This window comes from Brachionichthys hirsutus, chromosome 19 (genome assembly GCF_040956055.1).
Source record: "Brachionichthys hirsutus isolate HB-005 chromosome 19, CSIRO-AGI_Bhir_v1, whole genome shotgun sequence".
NCBI classification, from domain to species: Eukaryota; Metazoa; Chordata; class Actinopteri; order Lophiiformes; family Brachionichthyidae; genus Brachionichthys; species Brachionichthys hirsutus.
In genome coordinates, this window is record NC_090915.1 from 1,913,846 (window position 1) to 1,938,845 (window position 25,000).

General features: G+C 53.8%; 3 protein-coding genes across 3 annotated transcripts in view; 2 read left to right on the plus strand and 1 right to left on the minus strand.

Moving 5' to 3' along the window:
• The first annotated feature begins 3,085 nt into the window (after positions 1-3,085).
• Positions 3,086-12,736, plus strand: sema4d (sema domain, immunoglobulin domain (Ig), transmembrane domain (TM) and short cytoplasmic domain, (semaphorin) 4D). Its single transcript, XM_068752508.1, has 19 exons — positions 3,086-3,098; positions 5,433-5,566; positions 5,883-6,028; positions 6,114-6,176; positions 6,249-6,347; positions 6,421-6,514; positions 6,645-6,761; positions 6,851-7,002; positions 7,094-7,269; positions 7,356-7,512; positions 7,600-7,822; positions 7,928-8,040; positions 8,184-8,356; positions 8,446-8,492; positions 8,568-8,933; positions 10,150-10,347; positions 11,346-11,558; positions 11,653-11,741; positions 12,243-12,736. Exons 2-19 carry the CDS (start codon positions 5,470-5,472, stop codon positions 12,522-12,524), a joined length of 2,805 nt encoding a protein of 934 aa, XP_068608609.1. The 5' UTR covers positions 3,086-3,098; positions 5,433-5,469; the 3' UTR covers positions 12,525-12,736.
• A 3,150-nt stretch (positions 12,737-15,886) lies between these two features.
• shc3 (SHC (Src homology 2 domain containing) transforming protein 3) lies at positions 15,887-22,130 on the plus strand. The gene is made up of 12 exons (XM_068752803.1): positions 15,887-16,438; positions 17,686-17,756; positions 18,572-18,635; positions 19,562-19,681; positions 19,783-19,836; positions 19,947-19,998; positions 20,087-20,216; positions 20,454-20,607; positions 20,682-20,763; positions 20,838-21,032; positions 21,618-21,931; positions 22,002-22,130. Exons 1-12 carry the CDS (start codon positions 15,887-15,889, stop codon positions 22,128-22,130), a joined length of 1,917 nt encoding a protein of 638 aa, XP_068608904.1.
• Positions 22,131-24,962: 2,832 nt separating this feature from the next.
• Positions 24,963-25,000, minus strand: part of LOC137908706 (sphingosine 1-phosphate receptor 3) — a 1,137-nt gene continuing 1,099 nt past the window's right edge. The window contains exon 1 of the mRNA XM_068753127.1: positions 24,963-25,000. This exon is cut by the window's right edge and continues 1,099 nt beyond it. Within this exon, the coding sequence (XP_068609228.1) occupies positions 24,963-25,000 (38 nt within the window).

The window sequence follows — 25,000 nt, forward strand, 5'->3', positions numbered from 1 at the left end:
CAGGTCTGAGGGAACAGACTGGACCCCCCCCCCACCCCCTCCACGGTTGGAGGGCTTCCACTTTACCTTCCTGTGACTCATGAAACCTCGTTTTCATGTCCTGAGAAGAAAAAGAATCTTTACAGACGACTGTTTCTGCCGACAGAATATTCCTTTCTTCTGGTCTTGATTCATTAGTGATGCACAACTGCACTGTCGCCGTGACGACGACGCTCTTTAGCTTTCATTGTCTGGACTGTCCCGTGAAGATCAAATGAAAGCAAGATGCAGATTTACACGGAGAAATGTACGACTCGGTTCAAATGTGCAGATCAGAGGCTAATCTCGGGGGGGTTGGCCCACGTGGAGCAGATGTGGGTCAACAGCTTTGCAGTGCTTTCATTGCATTAACATCTGGTTGGCGCGGCGACACGGAGGCCTGCCCCTCCCACGGCCACCGTCGGCGCTTGGGGGGGGGGGGGGTGTAACGGTTAGCGTTCGGCCGCCACCGTTCATGGGCCCAGCTTCCAGACAGACATCATGAGTTCTCGCCGGCTTACAGGGTGTATCGTTGCCTCACTACCCAGAATGCCTTGCTGACTCGTGGGTGAAGAGGTGACGTTAGTTCATCTTCCTGTTTTCAAACGTTATTAAACTGTCGTTTTACCCGCTGAAGAACTAACCCCGCGCCCCAAACTGTCCCGTCTGATGTGTCTGTCTTCTCCCCCCCCCCTCCCTAGCTTGAGGATTTTATAATTCTCTCCGGAAGGAAGAGCGTCTCATCTTGTAAAGGAGCAACAGGTCAGAAACTTTACTCCTCCTCCTCTTCCTCCTCCTCCTCCTCCTCGCTGTGCAGATCATCTGAGCTGCTCCTGGTCCGCATGTTTCAACACGACTGCTGCATGCCCCCCCCCCTCTTCAACACCTCAGGCTTCGCTGCTTTTTTATTCCCCTGCATGTCCACACCTGGGCGAGTCGCTCTGATCTGGTCCCCCCCCGGCTGCGCTGGTTGAAGCCTTCCTCACCTGATCCTCTCTCCGATTCCTTTTCTCTGCGCTGTGATTCTCGTTTTTCTCCTCTGCTGTGGAAGAAGCTGCTCGGGGTCATATAATATAATATAATATACCGTTTATATAGCTGATGGACTGCAGTTCTCGACCCCCCGGACTGTGATCGTCTAATCACATCATTACCTTAAATAACATGACATTTCAGGAAGACTCGTAAAAGTCAAGCATTGTCTTGAAGGCTGCATCACTCTGGGCTAATGGTAGTTTGCAGTGGAGGAAATGGCAGGCTCGGTTCTGTGCTCGGTTCTGTGCTTGGTTCTGTGCTCGGTTCTGTGCTTGGTTCTGTGCTTGGTTCTGTGCTCGGTTCTGTGCTCGGTTCTGTGCTTGGTTCTGTGCTCGGTTCTGTGCTCGGTTCTGTGCTCGGTTCTGTGCTTGGTTCTGTGCTCGGTTCTGTGCTTGGTTCTGTGCTTGGTTCTGTGCTCGGTTCTGTGCTCGGTTCTGTGCTCGGTTCTCCTGGTGCTCAGACTGACGCTGGCGCTGCTGAGTAGCGGTTCGCCACAACTTGTCCCAGACAATTGAAGTAAGACGTTACCTGAGAGCGTGACGGGAGAGAACAACAGACTCCACAGGTGTGCCTCCTTAGACACACCCAAATCATGCGTAAAGGTGAAACCTGTCCAAGGCCACGCCTCTAAATGCCTAGAACCCAAACAAAAGACGACAAAACCTGGTGACGCATCGACAACCTGATGGCGGTGGTGGTTCCTGCAGGGAGAGAGAAGTGCTGAAGGAGGAACCCTTCGGTTCTGGTAGCTTCAGAACTGAAACCGGCACGCTAGCGCCAGCCAACGACGGCTAGCGGCAGCCGACGACGGCGCGGTCGTTCAAAGTGATCACTTCTATTTAGGATCTTTGGTTCCACTGCAGTTTGTTCCTAATCTTCCCCAGGACTTCACCTGGCCTTCAAAAAAAAAACCACCAGTAAGACAGCCCTTCACCAACACGGACCACAAGGCCTTCAGCCGGGCTTTAGCAGCTTCCCAAAATAGTCCCACATCACACGCCCAAGGCCCGACTGGAGGAGACCGCATCCAGAAGAAGGCTTCTGGTTGACCGGGGCGGGAGCTTTTATTTGACCCCCAGTTTTTAAAGATGTATTAAAAGGTAAATAGAGCTCTGTATCTGAACTTTAGGAATGAGAGCTCCATTTTAAAACTCTGTGAAGGCGATGCATCCTCTTTATAGTGGACAGACGCTCGTGCCCGACTGCTCGGCCCGTTTTGCATCCGACCGTTCCCGCCTGGGTTTTTACGGGACGGATGCGTGTCGTTTCTAGATGAGACTCGAGTCGGAAGGCTTTTATTTTTGCTGCTGCAGATGTCGGTCGTAAAGTTCCTTTCTGCTTTTAATTAAAAGGAGGGAGGCGGCGCCCGGCGATTATGTTTTCATGGCTCGCTCAGCACGCAGACGGCGAGCACGACTCCGCTGCTCCGCGTGCTTATGGGGAAGTTTGTCAGATCTTCGGGAGCCATGTGACTCGGCGAGAGGGCGTGTTGTTTTTAAGAAGCTTTCCATCGGCCGACTAAATATACCCTTTACTGGACCTGACCCCTCGTTTGCCTTTGCTGTGGCCACATTAGGCCGGCACGCCAGCTGAGCCCGGTCCCAACAACCGCTCTTTATGCATCCCAGCATCGCACGAGCGCTCCTCTTCCCAGGCGTCCCGGTTGTCATCGCCGCCATTTCAAGTGATTATCTGACAGGAAGGGATGTCGGGTCTGAACCTTTCCTCCCAACGAGCTCAGCTGGTCGGTGGATGTGCTGCAGCTGTTCACCGGGTGTCACGCCGGATTTGCACGTCCCTCCCAACTGAAGGCTGATGTCTGTCTTCATTGGATTCCGCGTGACTTGGACCGGAACCAGAGCTGCGGAGCCGTTGTGTTGAGCTACCCGGATCTCTTGAGGAATTGCCTGCCTGCGAGGGGGAACTCCAGCGAGTCTGCACAGCCCGGCGTGTTTGTGGGTCACGAGGAGTGCGAGGACCCGAGTCATCGCCGGGCGGGGCCGAAGACTACAAGTTTCAAAAATGAAAAAAAACAACAACAGCGGGTGCGGCGAAGGGAAGCTATGCAGGACTTAGCCCTCTGTGGCCTGTTCTCCATCTGCGCTCAAAGCTAGAGGCTAAATGCTACACCAGCCGCGGCTAGCACGACAAGTTCAGGACGACACTGACGCTGTAATGCTAAATCTGTGTAATCAGATTACTCCTCAAATGTCAGCTGCAGCGAGTATCAGTAGCTTAGCCTGGCTGAGGAGGCTGGAAAGCCTCGACCTTCTACGTGTGAAATGTCAGAAACTGCTCATCACCCTGTGGGGGAAATGCAACTCTGAAGGGGGGGGGGTCTCTCGGTCCCGGGCCGGCTTTGTGAGGGGGACGTGATACCCAAAGCTGGCATTATCATATACGTCCGAGCGTGCCCGGGTCTCTGTCGCGGCGAGCCCAGTAATCTGCTAACGACATTGGAGCTGCCCGGCGGTGTGTCATCCTGCCCAGTACCAGGGTTCTGTTGCATGTGAACATGCTAGCATTAGCGTTAGCCGTTGTGGCTGTGTTAAAGTTATAATCTAAAGTCTGCGGCTGTCTTTAATTGGAATTCAATGGTCGGCGCGTGTGTCGTGATTTGTTTGTGTTGGATTCTTCTTCTCTTTTCTTTTTATTATTCTTGCCAATTCGTTAAACTGCTGGTGTTCAGATGAGGGGGGGGGGGGCGTGATTCCCACCGTGCCCCCTGTCCTCAGTGGGCCGCCTGCCAGCGTCTTTGCCCGGTTCCAGCCCGGCGCTGGGAACCCCGAGGCCCCAAGCAGGTGTCCCAGCCAAAGGAGCTGAGAGGGGGACACAAAGGGCCCAGCATGGTAACCGTCTTAAATGTCCCAGGCCAGCGTGGCCCCTCCTCTAAATCTCTCAGCAGCACAGGGTCGCTGCCCCTCTGCTACTGTAACTCTGCTCCAGCGCTGTTAGAAGCTTTTTTAAGCTTCGCCCTAAATGGGTTCAGGGTAAGATGGGGGGGGGGGGGTCTTTTTTTGTTTTGTTTGTTTTTTACGGAATGCGTCCGGACCTGGATCCAGATCTGGATCCAGGTCTTACATCCATGCCAAACCACGTGGTTCAGAACTGAATGTAAAGACTGTGGCAGAGTTGGCCCAGCCGACGAAGCCACGCCCCTCTCTTCATTGTTGAAGTGTGTGTGTGTGTGTGTGTGTGTGTGTGTGTGTGTGGGGGGGGGGGGGGGGTCATCTTCGGTACACAATAGGTCCTTGTGTATTTGACCCCCTCTTCAGCAGAGTGGAGTCCACGGCGCAGCCTGAAACTGGGATGGAATTCCATCTTTGGCTCTAATCAGCGGTCCCAGTATGAGCAGGGCCCCGCCCCCCCCCCCCCGGGTCATTCGTTCTAATTTAAAACCACATCAGTGGTAATCAATAACCACTCCCCCCCTCTGAGCGGGGCTGTGCTGGCCTCCATTGATCGGCTGGCCCGCTGCTGGGGAACTGATTGCTGACCTACAAACTGGGGGGGGGGGGGGCAGAGCCACAGTGGGGGCGGGGTGGTCGTCAGACACGTTTGATGAGGATTGATTTGTTTTGTATCGCGTGCGACATCGTCTGTCTGTGATCAATATCGTTTCTTCCGGCTTCCGGGACGCCGTTCTTCACCCTGAAACCACGTCGCCGTCACGGAGACTCACGTGAGGTTCTCTCCTCTTTGTCCTCGTCTCCCGGGACATCCGATAACCTCTCACTCCGACCCCCCTGTCCTCTGAAGGTGCGCTGCGGGGGTTTCAGAGACAACCAGCAGAACCTGCTCCTCTCAGTCACGTGACCGGCCCGACCCGACCCGCCTGCCGCAGCGGCGTCCACCGATAGGCATCTCCAGTATCGCAGGCGTCCATCTGTCCAAAGAGGCGGGCCAGGACGGGCCCGTCCGGGTTTCACGCTGCGCACGGAGGACGTGAAGCCCCGCCTGCAGAATGTGCTCGCTGTTGGTTTGCGTCGCAGTAAATTTGGCCAACATTAGCGTGTTTTACAAGCGGGGTTAAGAACAGATTTAGAGATTTAATATTTTCCTAAAGCTTTAAAGCCCTTTTTTTCACCCTCTCTTTTCTCCTGACCTAAAACGAGCAACTTTAAAACCAGAGGATAAAATAATTTGATACAGAAAGCAGAAAACATCATCTTTTATTTGAGGCGTATATGAACGGCAGCCTGTTGACCTTTTATCACATCGCCCCGGACTTTACGGCTGTTTTACCGCCTGCTTCCTGGCCAGCCTGTGATGTTTTGCCGCCTGCTTCCTGGCCGGCCTGTGATGAACTCTGTTCTACATCCTTGTGAAAACATTTGGTCGCCGTGTTTTAGTATCGCTTTGCTTTTTGTTCCCTGCAGGGGAAACTTCACCGTCCCGAAGTTATCCGAGTCCAACATGTGGTTCGGCGTGCTGGGGGTGTTTCTGGGGCTGCTCCTGGAGGTGTCCACCCACGGACCCCACGCTGTTCCTCGGACCTCCTGGAGACACCAAGGTGAGGCTGGAGACGCCGTTCATTTTGTCCATATATGGTCGCAACCTCCGGTTCTCAGAAGTCTGTTCCCGGTAAGCGCTCTGCTGGTTAAAAGTGAAACCGCGGCCGACGTCTTCCTCGTTGCTCGTGAGCTTCGGTTCCTCCGGCGGCGCGGGGGTGGAAGGTTGAGACGATCGTCTCACCTGTTTCCTGTCCTCCCTCTCAGCAGGAAGTTCAGTTTGTCTTCCTCCATTTACAGAAATAGCTGCCTCGTGGGAACCGGCGCCGTCCAAGCCGAAACACACGCTTCACTAAACGGAGCGTTTCTCCTGCTCAGATTTAGATCTGGTGGAGTTTTCCGAGCCGGGGATCTCCAACTACTCCACGCTGCTGCTGAGCGAGAAGGAGGACGCTCTGTATGTGGGGGCGAGGGAGGCCATCTTTGAGCTCAGCAAGACGAACATCAGAGTCAGGAATAAGAAGGTGACGCCTGAAAGACGAGATCTGGGGCAAAACGCTATGAAAAAAGAACCTTTTTTTATTGATTTAATCTGGAAACGGTTTTCAGGTTCAGTGGACGGTCGCAGAAAACGCCATGGCGATGTGTGCGCTCAAGGGGAAATCCAAAGAGGTGTGTGTGTGTGTGCGCGTGGGTGTGTGTGTGTGTCACAATCACTAATCGGCGCGTTGCCCCGCCTTCCAGAGGGACTGCCTGAACTACATCCGGGTCGTCCAGCCCGTCGACCACGAGCGCTTGTACGTTTGCGGCACGCACGCCTTTCAGCCTCAGTGTAAACACCTGGTAGGTCAGAAACGATCACACGCTGGCCGTCGCCACGGCAACGTTGACTGACGCTTCTCACCTGCTCCCTCAGAACCTCGCAGATTTCTCATTGGGCGGTGAGTCTGAAGACGGCCGGGGGAAGTGCTCCTTTGACCCCTCCCACAGCTTCACCAGCGTCATGGTTGGTGAGTGGAGGACGGCCGGACGGGGAGGACGGCCGGACGGCTGGACGGCAGCAAAGACGTAACTCCAGATGTTTTTACGCGCAGGCAAGCGGCGGACTGTCCCTTTTTCTCCTTGCCTGTTTCCCATCAGACGGAGAGCTGTACTCCGGGACGTCTTACAACTTCCTGGGCAGCGAGCCGATCATGTCCAGGTACTCCCCGTCCCAGACCCTCCTGAGGACAGAGTACTCCACATCCTGGCTCAACGGTGAGGCGGCCCGGGAGAGCTCTGGAACCGCGCGGTGATGCCGCCGCCCAACCTTCACCTCCTCTCCTCCCCTCACTCCTCCCTCGTAGAGCCCAGCTTCGTTTTTGCCGACGTCATCGGGGAGGCGCCCGGCGGCGTCGACGGTGAGGATGACAAGATCTATTACTTCTTCACGGAGGTGTCGGTGGAGTACGAGTTCTTCGGGAAGCTGCTCATCCCCCGGGTGGCCCGGGTCTGTAAGGTCAGTGATCCGATCACGTGATCGGGACATCCCTCGCACGCGCACGCACACACACACACGCTAATGCCGAGCGTCCCCCTGTCCTCCACAGGGGGACCTCGGGGGACAGCGCACCCTGCAGAAGAAATGGACGTCCTTCCTGAAGGCCAAGCTGGTCTGCTCCATGCCCGAGCTCAACTTCGTCTTCAACGTCGTGCACGACGTCTTCGTCCTGAAGGGGGCGGCGCGGAGGGACACGGTCGTCTACGGGGTCTTCACCTCCCAGTGGTCAGTGGCTCGACGGTTTGGGCCGCCGGACGGAGCGTTGCGATGTGACGCCGTTTCCTGACTCCGCCCTCGCCTCCCTCGCTCAGGGGTAACGTCGGCCTGTCGGCGGTGTGCGCTTACAACATGACGGCGGTGGCGCATGTCTTCGCCGGAGGAAAGTACATGCAGAAGGCCACGGTGGAGCAGTCCCACACCAAGTGGGTCCGCTACAACGGCGTCACCCCGTCGCCGCGTCCCGGAGCGGTAAGAGCCTGATGACGATGATGATGATGATGCGACTCTTCATCCACGGCGCCGCGCTCACGCTGGTCCTCCTCCTCCCTCCTTCAGTGTATCAACAATCTGATGCGACAGCAGAACATCAGCAGCTCGCTCCACCTGCCGGACAAGACGCTCCAGTTTGTGAAGGACCACCCCCTCCTGGAGGACCCCGTCCTGCCCATCGGCGGCGGGCCCCGCCTCATCACCAAAGACGTCAACTACACCCAGATCGTGGTGGAGCGGGTCCGGGCTCTGGATAGGAACGTCTACGATGTCATCTTCACCGGAACAGGCAAGGGAAACCGGCGTGCGTTGAGAACGGCGTGGGTTCGGGACGCCCCCCCGAGGACGGGTCCGCCCTCATTTGGGTTGTTCTTGTTGCCCTACTTGCCCTCAGACAAGGGGCTCCTTCACAAGTCGGTGGTGGTTGGAGGAGACGTGCACATCGTGGAGGAGATCCAGCTCCTCAAGGAGTCCGAGTCCATCAAGAACCTGCTGCTGTCCTCCGAGGTAGAGGGGCGGAGTCCTGGGTGGCGCCGCGTACCGTCGGGGGGCCGGTTCCGTCTGGAGTCCAACCGACGCAAACGCTGCGTGTCATCGTTTGTCTCTCTCGTGTCCCTCTGGCTTTGTTTTAATGACCCTGTCCCCCCCAGACCCGGTCCCTGTATGCCGGTTCTGACTCCGGGGTGGTCCAGTCCCCGACGGCCTTCTGTGTCCGCTATCTGTCCTGCGTGGACTGCATCCTGGCCCGGGACCCGTACTGCGCCTGGGACCCTCAGAACGCCGCCTGCGTTAACACCTTTGATGTTCCCAGCCAACGGCACAGGTGAGCCCCCCCCCCACCGACGGCGCCACCATCGGGCTGGACTGGGTCGCTGCCCCCCTCAGACTGATGATCCGTGTCTGCTTTTTCAGGAGGTTGATTCAGAACCTGAACGGTGACGCCGACAAGTGCCCGTCAGGTAGGCAGCGGCCGACTCGTCCGGCGCCGACCCGCCGAGCCCGGAGCTCATTATTCCCTCCGTCTCGCCTCTCAGCGTCGGCCCGGACCCTGAGGGACCCCCGAAGCGTGACGGTCCAGCCTGGGGGCTCCGCTGAGCTGCCGTGCCTGCCCCCCTCCAACCTGGCCCAGGTGGTGTGGAGGTCCAACGGCTCGGTTCTCACCGAGGCGTCCCGCTTCCACCTGCTGGGGGAGAGCGGCCTCCTCATTTACAGCGTGGCCCCGGAGGACCAGGGCCACTACGAGTGCTGGGCCGTGGAATGGGCCCCCGCCGCCGGCAAGAACTTCAGCCGCCTCCTGGCTGCGTACGTCCTGACCTTGGACCCCCCACCCAGACCCCCGCAGCAGGCCGGCCGTCTGGCCCCCACCACCCTCGGCAGCCGGGAGGCAGCCGAAAACATCGGTAAGAGAAACACCGCCCCCCTAACGTCGGCCCTGGCCCCTCCCAGCTTCACCGCCACGGTCCAGTCCACCGCCCCGCCCCTAACGGACTCGATGCTAACCCCGCCCCCCAGCAGTACGATCAAGCTCCGCCCAAAGCAGCCTCTTTCACCGAGCTCCCCCGACCCAGCGGCTGAGTATCTACAGCACGGCGGTAGCACCGCCCTCCTCCTCCTCTTCCTCCTGTTCTTCCTCCTCTTCCTGGCGGCGCTGTCGTACAACTGCTACATGCGGTACCTCCCGGCGCCGTGCCTCCGGCTGCGGGCCGCCCTGCTGGGCAGCCACAAGAGCCCCAGCCGGCCCGAGTACCGGGCCTGCGAGGCGGGACTGATGGAGGCGACGGCAACCGACAAAGTCCGCGTGACGGAGCAGCCGACCCAGAACGGCGGCGGGGCCCCCCAGAACGCCCGGGCGCTGCGGGACACCGGGTACGAGACGGAGCCGGAGGGCAGCAACGGGCAGGTCCCCGGCCCCGGCTTCGGGGGCGACCCGTCCGTCCAGCAGAAGCCCTTTGATGTGGACTGTGAATCGCAGCCCATCCAGTTCGCCGACGCCGACGAGCCGCTCTGCTAGCGGGGGGCGGGGGGGCAGGGGGGGGGCAGAGACTGCTGTGGGTCCCGCTTTAGCTGCAGCGCCCCACGGTTACAGGTCACAGGGCTTCCTGTGTATTAAGACGCGTGCATCAGTCGGGACCTGTTGATGGTTCAAGTCTCGAGAAGCTTCGAGCCAGCGACAAAAGCGACTTCATAAAGTTCCAAATTGGAAACACTGTTTACCAAATTGGTAAAAATGTTAGCGAACGGCTTTAGAAAGGCCCCCCCCTCACACAGCGTGGGGGGGGGCCTGAACGCATCACGGTCGTCTCTCAGGGAGGGGTTGCAGCCGCCGGCGGGTTCCAAGCGTTCTGTCCTGCGTGGACGTCCACGGTCCGGGTCCTGTTTATCCCCCCCCACCCCCCACCCCCCACCCCCCCATGTCTGGGTGTGACATCACTCGTTCTTTATTCTTTTCCATCCCTGGAAACAATCTGAAGTTCATTTTAAATCTGTTCATTTTCAGAGTCTTCTTCTTCTGTGGTTGTGACCCCCCCCCCCCTATTTATTATTGATTTGTTTCTAGCCCCCCCCCCCCCCCCACACACACACACTTCATCTTCTCCATCACTCCCTCCTTCGCAGCCTCCTCTCCTGTCGACCCTTCATCTTCCTTGTCTTCCTCTGGAAGTAGCCCCCTCTCTGCCCCCCCCTCCTCCTCCAACAAGTTCCCCAGCCTGGAGACCCGGGGGGCGGCGGTGAGGCTGTTGCCCCCCCTGCTGAAGGACCAGGCTTGGGGGGTTCATGCCCAGGAGGCCTTCCTGCTCTTCTGCTTGGCGCTGGGTGAGTGGCGCCTGTGACCTCAGACCCCCCCCCCCCGGTCTCCCTCCACGCTGCATTACATGCATGTCTGCTCACTGTGTGTGTGTGTGTGTGCGTGCAACAAGCCCGTTGCTCTAGGATTGGCCTGGGGGGTCTGATCTTTGTCTCCAGGCCCCCGTAGACCGGGTGAATGCGTCCTTTCATTACGGGACATTTCTGTACATGTAACGGTGACGTCTGGGTCCTTTACGTTCACCCAGACGTCCAGATGTCTCGCGTCGTCCCGGTCCAGATGTCTCTCGTCGTTACGGTCCAGATGTCTCTCGTCGTTACGGTCCAGATGTCTCTCATCGTTACGGTCCAGATGTCTCTCGTCGTTACGGTCCAGATGTCTCTCGTCGTTACGGTCCAGATGTCTCTCGTCGTTACGGTCCAGATGTCTCTCGTCATTACGGTCCAGATGTCTCTCGTCGTTACGGTCCAGATGTCTCCCGTCGTTACGGTCCAGATGTCTCGCGTCGTTCTGGTCCAGATGTCTCTCGTCGTTCCGGTCCAGATGTCTTGCGTCGTTCCGGTCCAGATGTTTCGCGTGTCCGTCTGGAAGCTTTGTGCCTGTGAACAAATGTAAATATGTTTGTACGTATGGAGACAGGTGTATAAAACCCGAATGGACATTTTGGGGACTCGCTGTTCGCCGGGAGGCTAAATAAATCCTGCGGGACGTTTTCAACGCTGGTTTGTTTCTTGATTTGAGTTTTCCACCGACGTGCGGATGAAGGCTCGGATGCTTTAGACGGGAGAATGTTGGGGGCGGATCCGTCTGCTTGTGGGGGCTGCAGTGAGCAGCAGACCTGAGATCAGCTGTTGTGCATGCAAACGTCCGCTGCATGCGTCCGGCGCTCCGGAGGCCCGATCGCTGCCGGCGGCTCGGCAAGGCAAGTATTCCTGCTTCACCCGGAACGTCGTCGCCGCCGCCGCCGCTGATCCGGGTCCAAACATCAAGACATTCTGTCCCTCAGGTCCCAGAGACGTCCACGTTCACTGGCTCATCAACGGGAACAGCCTGGACACCCCCGCCATGGAGCACCGCCAGCCGCTGGGGGGGGAGGAGGTGCTGGTGAGCAGCTGGATCCGGGAGGGGCCGCTCAGCAAGGACGCCCGTTACCACTGCCTCGCCGAGGCCGGCGCCGGGAGCGCCGTGGCGGAGGTGGACCTCCAGCTCACTATCGGAGGTACCCGGGACCAGGAGGAGGTCCGGCGTGGCGCGGGTCGGTTGTTAGGGAGGAGGTCGCCGGGCTCATTAGCGGTGATGTCGTTGTTTGACAGATGAGAACGTCCCGTCCAGGGACTTGAACCAGTGGAGGAACGCCCTCTCCGAACACGAGCAGCTGCTGAAGAGATGGGCGAAGGTCTGGGTAGGTCTCCGAGAGGGGAGTCAGCTGATTGGCTCGCGGACGAGGGGGCGGCGCCAGAAATCAGCGCGACTATTCTGCCTGGCTTTGATGTCTTTTATTTCGTTTACCTTTACTCCCGTTTGCCCGGACCAAATCTAGAAGATGTTCTGTTCCACATGATGGACCGTCGTTAATCTAGAAGATGTTCTGTTCCACATGATGGACCGTCGTTAATCTAGAAGATGTTCTGTTCCACATGATGGACCGTCGTTAATCTAGAAGATGTTCTGTTCCTCATGTTGGAACGTGTTGCTGCGAGTGGATCGAGTTTAGGTCCGGCAGATTTGAATGGAAGTGAAAAATACAATCAAACATTCCTTCCTCTTGTAAATAATACCGACCGTCTGAGACGGCTTCTGATTCTATATGTGAGTTCTTTGATCTAATAATACGCCCAAGAGTTTTCTACTGTTGTCAACAACACTTTGTTCTTTGCCCCCCCCCCCCCCTCCCAAAGGAAAGCTGCGACGGCCACTGAGCCCTGCGGGGGCGTGGCGGCCCCCGTGTCACCTGAGTCTGGTCGTGGTCCTCGGTCCGGGTGGACACGCCGTTGGCACTGAAGCTCTTTATGAACAGACGGAGATCCGGGTCCGATCCTGCGCCTCACCGGGGTCTGGTGGGCCGGGGGGGGGAGTGGAGAATCCGCCTCCTCCTGCGGGGGCTCACCTGGCGTTGGGACGTCTTCCCAAAGCGATGTTTGTATTTTTTGCTGACGAGACGAACATCCCGACAGCAGAGCGATAAAACTGATCCGTGTTCGCGATGTGAAGGTTCTAGATCTGGTTTAATTTATTTCACAAATGTTTCGGGTTTGCTTTCACATCCTTCTAAGCAGAGCTGAGACCTCTGAGGCGTTTCGTGGGTGGGAGGGGCTTCGGTTTATGCATGAATACATCACAAAGCGCCGTTTGAACGAGAACCCGTTGGTTTGTCTTTTCATAAAACCTCTGACGACATTTTTGCCTTTGTGTTGTTTTGTTTGTGCCACTTTAGAGATGAATGCGGTCCCTGTTTGAATCGGATCGTTGGTCATTGTGTAAACTGGTGGGGTGTGTGTGTGTTTGTGTGTGTGTGGGGGGGGTCAGCGTGTGCTTCACTGCCATATTTTTTGAGACTTTGAGAGGAATTTATTTTTAATCGTAGCTCAAATATCAAATACTGAGAATGATTAATAAGACAAGGAATAACTAATAAAAGTTAAATAAAAAGAATAAGAAATGAAGCTGCAGCGCCCTCCTTCGACCAAATGATGGAACTCCAGCTTTGAGTTTTGTAGTTTTAAAGAGGAAATGTGGCGCGAGCCTCCAGCGCTGATCTCCGACAGGTGAGGACACCTTTAAAGGGCGATTTACCGTTTTCGGTCTTCTTTAGTCATGTTGTTTATACAAATTACTTGATGACGTAAATGGTAGGTGACGTCAGATGTACTGGGACTACTTTCGTCACGTTATTTACTGATTTTCTTCTCATTAATGAAGCGCCTGCTTTGTTTATGCAAAGATACTACGTATAGCAGTATAAATACACACACAGAACTACACACGAGATACTGCTGTATCGAGTTAAAATCTCTCAGAAAGGATTTTAGTGAAGTGATTGTAATACGGTTAGCTTGTTGCCGCGTTTTGTAAACGACTTAGCTTAGCCTGCGTTAGCTTAGCCCAGGGGCCCCCCAAACTTTCTTCCTGTGAGGGCCACATGACTTTTCCCTTCTCTGATGGGGGGGGTCCGGGTTGGTCTCTGGTATCAGGGGGACTCGAAACCAGGGCCATTTTACCCCCCCAACTATGCCACCGTGTTGATTATTACACAGGTGTACCCCGGTCATACAGGAAGCTCCGCCCTGGCCCTTAGAGGAGGCGGGGCCAACACCTCCACCTGCTGAGCAACTGTTAGTGATGGTTTTATGTTTACACAAAACAAGTGTCATATAATATTGGATTTATTTCTATCTTCTAACCTAAAAATGACAAATTCAAATTATTTGCTTGCGCTTTTTATTATTATATTAATGTTGTTGGTTAACAAAAATATAAATTATAAAGTCGGTTCACAAGCACTTTCTGACCGGTGGGCTTCATAATGATCAGCTGATGATGTCAGTTGTGAAAAGGACTAAAGGGACTAAAGAGGTGTGAATAAAATCCTTCAGCAACGTTTAATGCGTTTCTCCTGTCGGACACCAAAAATATCAGCAATAAAGTAGGAATTAAATGTGGAGGCGCCAACTGTCAAATCATGGGGGTGGCATTTCTTAATTTGGAGTATCTTGTTTGCATGTTTGCCCTTTTTCTTTTTGTGTTAAGAGAGCGATCTAAATAAATGATGAAAACATGTCACATGTGATGTCGTGTGTGCCGTTTTTAGAAGGCAGCCTCGAGAGGAGCGACCGTGCACCCGCCTCCTAAAATGGTTTCTTCCACTATCCTGCAAGCCTCCCCTGAATGAGTCATCCAGCCGGCTGCTCATTGGACGAGACCACGCCGTCCCGAGGGGGATTGCCTTGCAGAGGCAGAAGGGCCTTGCTTCCATTCACAGAAACATCGGTATGCGATTCCATTCACATAAAAGACGACGTTTTCCTCCCTCGTCTTCTTACCTCCTTTGATTTGTGAGGGTCTGCCACCCCCCCCCCCCCTTTGTCCTTTTTTTCTGAGGTGATAAGGCAGACGTGCCGTTTTTTTTCCCCCTCTTCTATATTTGCCAGGCAGGAAAGATGCTGGGAGGGACTGCAGTGCGAAACCAGCCGCAGAGTGCGAGCGGAAGCTGCTTATGAATGAGCGTCGGTCTTTCCACTTTGTAGATGCTCCCGAGGACATTTTGCATGAATGGATGCTTCCCTGCTGCTGCGTTTGAGGACACTCCTGGGCTTTTTTCGGTTCTGATTCTGGTTTCGTTGGCTCTTCTGTCGTTCATATCATTTTCTTCATGTCCTGTTTCAGCTGGTTCGTGCTTCTAGAGTTGAGCCGTTTCATCCCTTTGTTGATGACTATTAACGGAGAGTTGGAGCTGCTCGTTAGATGAATGTTCACAAATCAATGTTATGATCAAATTGATTTCTTTATCCATTCAGGGGCAGATTAAAAATAGACTTTAAAGGTATTGATCAGCCGTTTAGGGCCAGGAGGGACGTCTGCGCAGCTGCTATAAATGAACTAGACGACTTATTAATGATGCTGCATGTTTCCAGTCCTGCTGATATTATTCTGCGTTCATTTATAGACGTTCCGACATCATGACATTTTTTTATTTTATTTTATTTATGGCTGCACTCGAGCGATTGATTGAGCCTTAAATCAAGATGCAGAAAATCATAGCTGCTAATTAAATGGATGCTAGTTTTCATTACCTTATTATTTACTTTATTTATCAAAATCATTAGTTTATTGTATGCGTCACCTTTTTTGTCGTGTTTTTAACTATTTGGTTGAAATAAAAGGGAACCCGAGCTCATTTTTATGCGTGATTAAGGTGATCAAGTTGATGAATCTGGTTTCGCTCTCGCAGAAAAACAAATACGAGGAATCATAGAGATTTTATATCACAGTGGGATTTTAAAATTGATTGGCTCTGGTGTGCCGTAAGTGGGAGGTTTTTCTCTCCCTCCGACAGGAAGTGATTTACAGTGTTCAGCAAGCCTTTTGTTGAGAAGGTTCTCTCAGATCAGTGAGTCATGCTTCTGCTCTGAGCCGGCTGGCAGCAGAGGATTCTCTCTTCCTTCGCAGCATCCGTGATTGTCAGTTTCCTCTGCTCTTTTACTTTCTGGATTTTTTTATAGCGAGAAACCATCCTCATCCTCATCCTCACCAGCAGCAGCTTCTCCAGAACCCTGGCAGCTCCTCGGCGACCCGATTCCCTCCATCCTCCGCCTCGGCGCCGGGTTGTCATGGCTCGAGCCTCTACCTTCGTCTCCGACGGATTGGACTGCAGCTCTGGATTTCATTGAGAGGAGATCGGCGCTCAAAAACAACCTCAACAGAGACGATTACAGTCAGCTGGCCTGTGATCGCTGAACGGCGTCCGCTGCCTGCGCCGCCGCCGCCGCCGCTATGTTGCAGGAGAGGTTAATCGGCAGAGCTCAGCCTCGTCTGTGAAAGAGGAAGGGCATGCTTCACCGCACCAAGTACAACCGCTTCAGGAATGAGTCAGTGACGTCCGTCGATGAGCTTCTCCACGGCCTGTCCATGAACCCCAAGGTCTCGGCTGCCCCCCAGCCCGCAGCCGAAACGTCTTACACGCCCCCGACCGAGGTCCAGTCTTCCTCCGCCTCCAGCAGCCACGGCGCCGACCACCTGGAAGATGGAGGCACCGCCCTCTGTAGCCTCATGAACAAGGTGTCCGGCCTGAAATTCAGCAGCTCGGGCAGCTTGCTCGGCATCAAGGGTCCGCCCTCGGCGGGCGGGGGGGGGGGTTCAGGCGGCAGCCCGAGCCCCTGCTCGGCGACGGCAGCCCCCGGCGTGGGCGGCTCGCTGTGCGGCCTGGCCTCGCAGTTGGAGCCGGCCGCCAGCATGAGCAAGAAGAGCAGACTGGACGACCCCCAGCCCGGCAGGGTGGACTGGAGCCATGGCGGAGGGGGGGCCCCGGTGAACAAACCCTCCAGAGGATGGCTGCACTCGAGCGAGAAGATCTCCGGCCATGGAGTGACGTACGTTGTGAAGGTTTGTGATCTCCGTCTCATGTTTATATGTGTCTGAGCTGAGCTGCTGTAAGGGGGGGCGGGGGGGGGGGGGGGGGCTCGAAGGAGACATGATGGCGTTTCATCGGTGCCCTTGGTGGGCGTCTGTAGGTTGGACGCTACAGAATGTTCCGTTACAGAGAACAATCAGCAATTATCTGCGGCAAACGTTCTTTCTGTCTGCGTGGAGCCGCAGTGTTATGCTTCGTAACCATGGCGACGTGGCGTTTCCTGTACATCACGCATCTCTGTCGAGCTGTTTTATCTGCTGAGTGAAATGGTGGAATGGGAAACGGACGCATGTTCAACCGTTAAAGGGGCACAACTGGTCGTTGGCTCCGGACGGCGAGGGCCGCGCATGAGTCACGGGCACGAGGAGCGCCGACGCTGCGCTCTGGGGGGGGGCATGAACCCGTGACACGGTGGCAAAGCGTGCGTTGTCTCGTATTTATGGAACGCATTAAACAGACGTTTATCTGTGGTGGCGGATGAACACAACGTCCTGCTCTCAGACAGTGGGAGTGGGAGGGGCTATGAGCTGCATTTAGGACAGCAGTTGATGCTTCTGAGAGCCCCCCCCCCCCCCCCGAAGCGGCCACATCACGCAGCATCAGTCTGGAGGGACGCAGGCCGTTCACCCCAGCGGCGTGGCGCTCGCAGCGGGACGGCTGGATGGCGGTCACTTCCTGTCCCACAGTGGGTATCTCTCATTTGGGCGGCCTCTTTTTAAAGTTCGGTTTTCCTGTGTGGACCTCAGACTTGTTCATCTCCCAGTGGAGCAGAAAGATGGCGTCATGCTCAGACTCCGCCCACAGCACTTTGAGATCGGTTTGATGTATTTTTGGCTTTGGCTTCATAATCTCCAAAAATAAACCACATTAAAATGTCAGAAAGAAAGTTGTGCCTTTAATATTCGTCTGGAGGTTTTTACATTTAACGTAACGTCCTCATTGCTGTGACCCTAACCCATGTGCAAAGTGGGCGGAGCCCTAGTGCGATATGGTTTGTTTCCATATATGGTCGTAGTGTCACCTATACGTTGGTATACAGTATTCCCAAAACACCAAAGCAAAGGATAAGTTATAAGATGACGGAGCTAGCGCGTTAGCACTGTGTGCTAACTACAGGTGGAGAAGATGAAGCTGAAGCTGCTTCTGTTCATGCGGGTTCGGTTTGGTGAAGCTGAACTTATGAAATCTCTTGACGTGATGTTGTGTGTTTTCTTTCCAGTATCTGGGCTGCATTGAAGTCCTTCGATCGATGAGGTCACTAGATTTCACCACAAGATCACAAATCACAAGGTACGTCATAGAGACGTTAGCTTTCCTCTTTAGCGTAGCCTGCTTGCTTGAATGAATGAATGAATGATTCGTTTATTTAACAGGGACAGCGCACATTAATAAACATTTCTGTCAATGTGCCAGAATTAGCCAAAAGGCTATTTTTCATCTGTTGTCCCTGGACAGAAATTCCATGGCCCCAAAATATATATTCCTTTTTGAAATAAAATTAATAAAAATACAGATATAAAATAACCACATAAATAAAAACTATATCAACTAAAACAATTTCAAGTAACAGTAAAACTTAATGTCTATTAACTAAAATTTTATAAAGCAACTAAAATCATAAAAACAGGTGACAGTAAAAAACAACCTCTCCTGCAGCTCCACGTTTACCCCGGAAATCTCTGACCTATGTGCAGCGAAGCGCCGTCGGCGAATCGGATCGTGTGCCGCGTTCCGTTTAACGCTTGACTTCCTGGAGAGAGTTCAGGCTAACGCTAGCTGGAGAATCCACACAACAGCATGTCTCTCTCCCGCTAATAGCCTCGGACACATTCCCTATGGCGCTTTATGAAACACTTTACACTGCTTATTGAACATTGACTGTCTCCTGTGGCCAAAGTGAATTAATTTAATGTCTAAACAACCTGTGGGGCGAAGAGTTCTGTCAATAAAGTTGTTTTTCTTTTAGATACGTATGTTTGAATTCTACATGTGAGGAAAAAAGGAGCAAACATCTTCAAAAGTTCAATTAAACTAGATAATTAGCTAGCTGCTAGCTGTGAGCATTACTCAGATCTTCTGAGGCTAACTGTGACCCCCCCCTCCAGGGAAGCCATCAGCCTGGTGTGTGAGGCTGTTCCAGGAACCAAAGGAGCTCTACGGAAGAGAAAGGTAAAGCGTGGACAGAGAGAGATGGAGCGATGATTACGGAGGCTACGTTCATTAGCGCCAGACCGGACCCGCGTCGGTCCTCCACAAAACAACAAAATCATCATGTTTGAGACACAACTCTGAGTTTTCAAGCCCAAACGGATCCGGATCCTAGTTGAGAATGAAAGCGGGACATTGAGAAAATGAGGGTAGTGAGAGGAAGACATGATGAGAGAGAGAGAGAGAGAGAGAGAGAGAGAACAGAGAAGAGGAGGTATGAGACTGTATGTGTGTGGGCGTAGCGCCGGCCCACGATGCATTGCACACCGGGCACACTGCTAAATGACTCATGTAGTGCATAATATCTGTGATCAGGAGACCGGGGTTGTGTGTGTGTGTGTGTGTGCGTGTGCGTGTGCGTGTGCGTGTGTGTGTGTGTGTGTGTGTGTGCGTGTGCGTGTGTGTGTGTGTGTGTGTGCGTGTGCGTGTGAGAGAGAAATGAAGCGTTACTCTTTCCGGCTTGGTCAAATGTCAGAGAAGAGAACGTAACAGCAAACCAGACTCTGCATATGAACCTGCACCGATGCTGCTCCGAGGCCTCTTCATCAAACTCACCGCTGTCTTCATCATCTCAAGCCCGCAGCAGATAGCGTCTCTATTATTGTCAGATAAATGCTGCTGCTAGTTAGCATAGCCTAGCATGGAGAACATGGGAAAGATCTCACCTGGCTAGCTCTCCAGAGCCGCTAACTGTCCACAATCAGTTCATTATATCTCATGTCTGGGTTAGAACGCATCTACAGGTGAACTCTGAGGTGCTGGGAGGCGGGGCTTATCAGACTTGGACGGGGCTCGCTTCCCTTCTGTTTCCAGTCTAAGCTAAGCTAAGCAGCGGCCTTTAGCGTTTTGCCTTTCATCATCAGGAGCTTGTCCTGTGTCCCTCCCAGCCACCGTCCAAAGCTCTGTCCAGCATCCTGGGGAAGAGCAACCTGCAGTTTGCTGGGATGTCCATCAACCTGAACATCTCCACCAGCAGCCTCAACCTGATGGCCCCCGACGGCAAACAGGTCAGAGCGGACGCTCCACCAGAGTGCATGAAATGAACAGCGTCTGTGTTTCTGGAGGTAAGAGGCGTTCACTGACTCCTGTGAAATGTGGCTCTCGACAGATCATAGCCAACCATCACATGCAGTCCATTTCCTTCGCGTCAGGCGGAGACCCCGTAAGTCGCACGCCACCGCCGTGCGAAATCATTTAAAGCGCTCCTTCCTCTCGCTGGATTTTAAACTAAATCGTGTTTTAAAGCGGCTCTTTTTTCTTTTTTCTTTTCAGGACACGACGGATTATGTTGCCTACGTAGCAAAGGACCCCGTTAACAGGCGAGGTGGGCGTCCTTCGGTGTCCCGCAGCCCGTCCATGGAACGCTGCGGCGTGTTTTATCCCGTTTAATGCTTTCTCCCCGCCCCCCCCAGCGTGTCACATCCTGGAGTGTTCTGATGGGCTGGCCCAGGACGTCATCGGCACCATCGGCCAGGCCTTCGACCTCCGCTTCCAGCAGTACCTGCAGTGTCCCGCCAGCAAACTGTCCTCCACCCACGACAGGTGAGCAGAACGAGAGGGGTTAAAGTAATCAGATTACCGCGGTGGAGGAGGGGATGAAGACTAAACAGAGAAAACAGACGAGAGGAAAATAACAGACAGGAAACGAACCGACAACGATCCGAGGAGAAAGCAGCGGGCAGTCGGCGAGGCTTCCAGGCGTTCCGGGTCGAGGATTAGATCTGGATTACGAGTTATTCTGGAAGATCATCTGTTCAGACCCGAAACACATTCCCTCAGGGTGATAAACATGGAGGAGTTACCCTGGCCGGAGGAAGAGGAGGAGCCGACAGAGCATCCTTACTACAACAACATCCCCGGCAAGATGCCGCCCCCTGGAGGCCTCACCAACACGTGGCTGGCCAATCAGAATCCAGCGCCTGACGGCTGCCAGGTAGCGCTGGATTAGCGTGAACCTTGACCAGAACCGTTTTCATTCCGTCAGTGATCTGAGCTCCGTGTCTCCAGGCGGGGCCGGCGTCGGCGGATCAGACGTATTACCAGGAACGCCACTGGGGCGACGAGCGCAAAGCGGCCTTCATGCAGCAGGGTGAGAGGCGTCACGCGTCACATGACCAGAACCCGCGAGGCGCGTTCCACGCAGTGACCGCCTCTCTGCCGCAGGATCCTTGGACATCAGCAGCCTGCCGGAGAGCAAGGGCCCGCCCCCGAAGGCCGGGGAGGTGCCCGCGTACGTCAACACCCAGCAGATCGACGCCCAGGTCCTCGCCGCCCTGCAGGCCGAGGCGGAGAGCGTGACGAAGGGCATGGTGGCCGCAGCCAAAGAGAAGGACGCACAGAAGGACCTGTTCGACATGAGTGAGTGTCGGCCGGCGCGTTCCGGTGGTCGCGTTCCGGTGGGCGCGTTCCGGTGGTCGCTTTCCGGTGGTCGTGTTCCGGTGGGCGTGTTCCGGTGGGCGTGTTCCGGTGGGCGCGTTCCGGTGGCCGTGTTCCGGTGGTCGTGTTCCGGTGGGCGCGGTCCGGTGGGCGTGTTCCGGTGGTCGCGTTCCGGTGGTCGCGTTCCGGTGGGCGTGTTCTGGTGGGCGTGTTCCGGTGGGCGTGTGACGTGGCTGCATGGCGTTCCTCAGGGACGTTCTCATTACAGCGAATCAGTGTGAAGACAATCGGCTCTGCCACACGCATAACGGCGTGCTAGCCGCGTCCTGTTACTCGAGCTAACGGTCTCCGTGTTCTGACCCGGTAGATTACTAGACGTTTGGGAGACAAGGTCAGAGAGGACAGACGTCGATGGGTTGGACATGTCCAGAGGAGAGACGGGGACGATATCGGTAGAAGGACGCAGCAGCTGGTTTTATGGGTTAGCCGTTAGCGGAACCGGCGTGGACGTCTTTGGGGGACGGCGGTGACGAAGGCGTTTCTCCTTCCTGCCTTCGCTCACGCCAGAGCCTTTCGAGGACGCCATTCAGTCCCAGTCCCAGCTGCCGTCCCAGTCCCAGGCTTACGGCCTCCAGAGGGCCGCGTCCGTGGACAACGCCAGCCCCCTCCTGGTGCGCTCGCTGGCCTCCAGAGCGCAGGAGGAGCTCGAGGGCCAGACGTGGTACCACGGAATCATGAGCCGCCGCGACGCCGAGGAGCTGCTGAAGGACGACGGCGACTTCCTGGTCCGCAAGAGCACCACCAACCCGGGGTCCTACGTCCTGTCGGGGGTGCACGGCGGACTCGCCAAACACCTGCTGCTGGTGGATCCCAAAGGCACGGTAAGGCGGGGCTAACCGATGATGTCAGAGGGCGGCGTCAGATCCTTAAATGAAGCTTTTCTGTTCGAAGGTACGGACAAGGGATCACATCTTTGACAGCATAAGCCATCTTATTGGCCATCACCGTGACAACAGTCTGCCAATCGTGTCAGCCGGGAGCGAACTGTGTCTCCTGCAGCCGGTTGGACGGAACCAGTGACCACCAAGCTCCTGGTACTTTGAGGTCAAAGCGAGCGGAAGGCCGCCGGCGTTCCCGGGAGACGCCGGGAGACGCGGAACGTCATTTATAGAACCGTTGTGATTTTTGTTGTGACGACTGGAATGCGTTCGGACGTAATCTGTTCATTTGGTGTTTGAAGCGATGAAGGAGACGACAGTTCTCGTAGTTTAGCTGAAGCGCAAATCGAACCTCAAAGAGGCGTTACCGAGAGCCTTTCAGAATAAAAGCCTGAAGTTCTCGTTTTTTCTGTCAAGCACAACCGCGTTTCTACGGGAACCGTCGGCGGCGGAGAAACGGGAGCAGCGTTCATGATGAATCGCTTGTCCTTTAACCCCGCCGGCGGCGTGGTGGCGCCGCGGGTCACGGGGGATGAGCTGGACGCTTTGCTTCACACGTCGGATGCTGCCGTCCTTCATCGTGCTGTCGGTGGCTTCACACACAAACCGTTTTTCTCGTGTCACTGCAGTTGCATGATTTAAAATCAGCTGTTCTTTGTTCGGTTCTGCTCTTCGGCCGGTGATTAGTTCTGATCTGGTTTCTCCGGACTCTTCTCGGTGTTTAGTCGGCGGTTCGTTCTGGGGCTGTAGTCGTGCCGTGCCGGTTTCCTCATTCTGGGGGAACATTTTCAGCTTTTCTTTTTTTAGTTATGACCATCGGAGCGTTCACAAACCAAGAGCACAATCGGAAGGTCAGGAACGTTGGGATGTGTTTCGATGTTTTTACTGATCTGATAGTTGAGTTCCGAGGCGACACATTGTTTTTGTATGCGTCCACCACCACTGGATGGCGTCGATCTGATGCCAGTACCACTCTGTCGCCAATAGATGTCGCCACATCGCGTCGATCCTTTCCACACCTGCAGCAGAAGCTGAGTGTTTCAGCCATTAATGCTTAATAATGCTGAGAGTATTTTGAAGAACAAATATTTATTGCGGTTATACGAATAGTTTTCTTTGTTGTTTTTTTTCGCAGAATGAGAATCGACATTTTGGGAACACAGAAACGGCAACAGTCTTTTAAGATGCTCTCCTTCCGTCAGCGGAAGCCAAACGAACGGAGCGTTGTGTGTGTGACGTGCACTGAACCAAAATCAGCATGTGTTCAATAAGTTTGACAAGACCGATGCAATGTAATATAACGTGCCTGTATTGTGCTGCAAGGAGGGAGTATACGAGTACACGAACACATCTCAGCACGGATCTGGACCATTGAAGCTCCCAATGACTATTTATTTACTGTCTATTCAGTTAAAGACTTTCCTCCATTTATTGTGTCCCAAGAAAAATACAAGAAAGAGATGAGAAGAAAAGGGCACAGACTATGATTTCAGTCTTTTTTTGCAGTAAAATACAGCTTTAACATTTACCTTATAGAATCTTTTGACACCTATCATCTTGAGAGAAGGAATTACATTTTTTTACAAGCACTCTATGTGCAAAATAATTTGGGATTCGATTTGATTTCTGTATAATCACCCTGGAAAAAGCAAAAACTGCATCTGTGAATCCGTCAGAATTTGCTGTGTGGCATAAAGAAATGAATTCTGGGACACGAACCGGACACGGCTTCATTTGGGGGTTCTGTTGCTGGAAATGTGCCTTTTGTTTGTACAAATGGTGTTTTTGTTTCTTTCTAGCTGATCTTCGATGGGGCATGCCTGTTCGCTCGGCCGTGCGTTCGCCCTGCTGCGTGTTGCTGCTTGACACTTCCGTTTCCGCGCTCTCTGTTTCTATTTCTCCCTCCCTCCCGCTCTATTATATATTATAAATGTATCATTTCCAGATTCTAAATATTTAATCTTTGTCAGAGGGACTCGTTCACAAAGTCACTATTTTGGAACAGATATAAAAATAAAAACAGACTCAAGTCCAAATGATGTTTACAGATTCAATCTTTCGGTTGTCTGACTTTATCTTTATTCTGTATGACTGTTGGCAATAAAACTGTGAATGTGTAGAAGCTATTGTCCGAGCTATAGCGCCTCTCTGGCTTTTTGGCAGAGTGGATGTTTACCGCTGTTCGCCAGCAGGGGGCGCCCTAAGCCGCTTTGCTTCTGATACATTTCACAATACAGCAGTTTAATAAAGTCTGCACAGTAAAGAATGTAAATACAGAATAAATAGGTGTCAGGAGCCGCCTACAATCAGCCCTCGTAACTTTAATTAAACTTTACCCAGCATGTTATTATTTACTCGTTAGTTTTTTATTCCTGTAACTTCTGTGGGGTTTTTTTTTGCTCGGTCAAAGTCAACATTTATTTTTTTTTAGCTGTGAGAAATCAGCTTCCATTACAAAGATAACTTTGGGTAACAGGCGTATAGATTTAAATTCTCAAATTCAGGCATGCAGCGATGAAATACATTCATGATTGATGCAAAACATGGATTTTAAAAGGCTTTAAAGCTATGGAGGATGTATAAGTATATGTATATATATATATAGTGTAAGCAACTTTTCTGTGCTGATTTATTGTGATACTGAGGGAAGGTACATGCAGAGCTTTTATTGTGAAAAACCGGAAACTGTCGCGGCGGAGAGGACAGAGATTCGGTTCTCTTCTTTCCCTCGAACCGCTCGGTTGGACAGACCATCCCGACGCACACGGCTTCCGGTTTGTCACAATAAAAGCACCGCGCGTTCCTTCCCTCAGTGCCACAATAAACCAGAAACGTTGCTCACAATCGTATAAATAGGAGAAATCGCTGCCCTGCAGCTTCAGCCTTTCGTTTATATCTCCTTCAGGAAGTCCTCCTTTCCAAACCAATCGTAGCGGACGCCCCGCCCTCACCTGGAGATACATCCTCCTTTCTTTCAGTCTTTTCTGTCGCACCCCTGACCGGGCGGAGCAG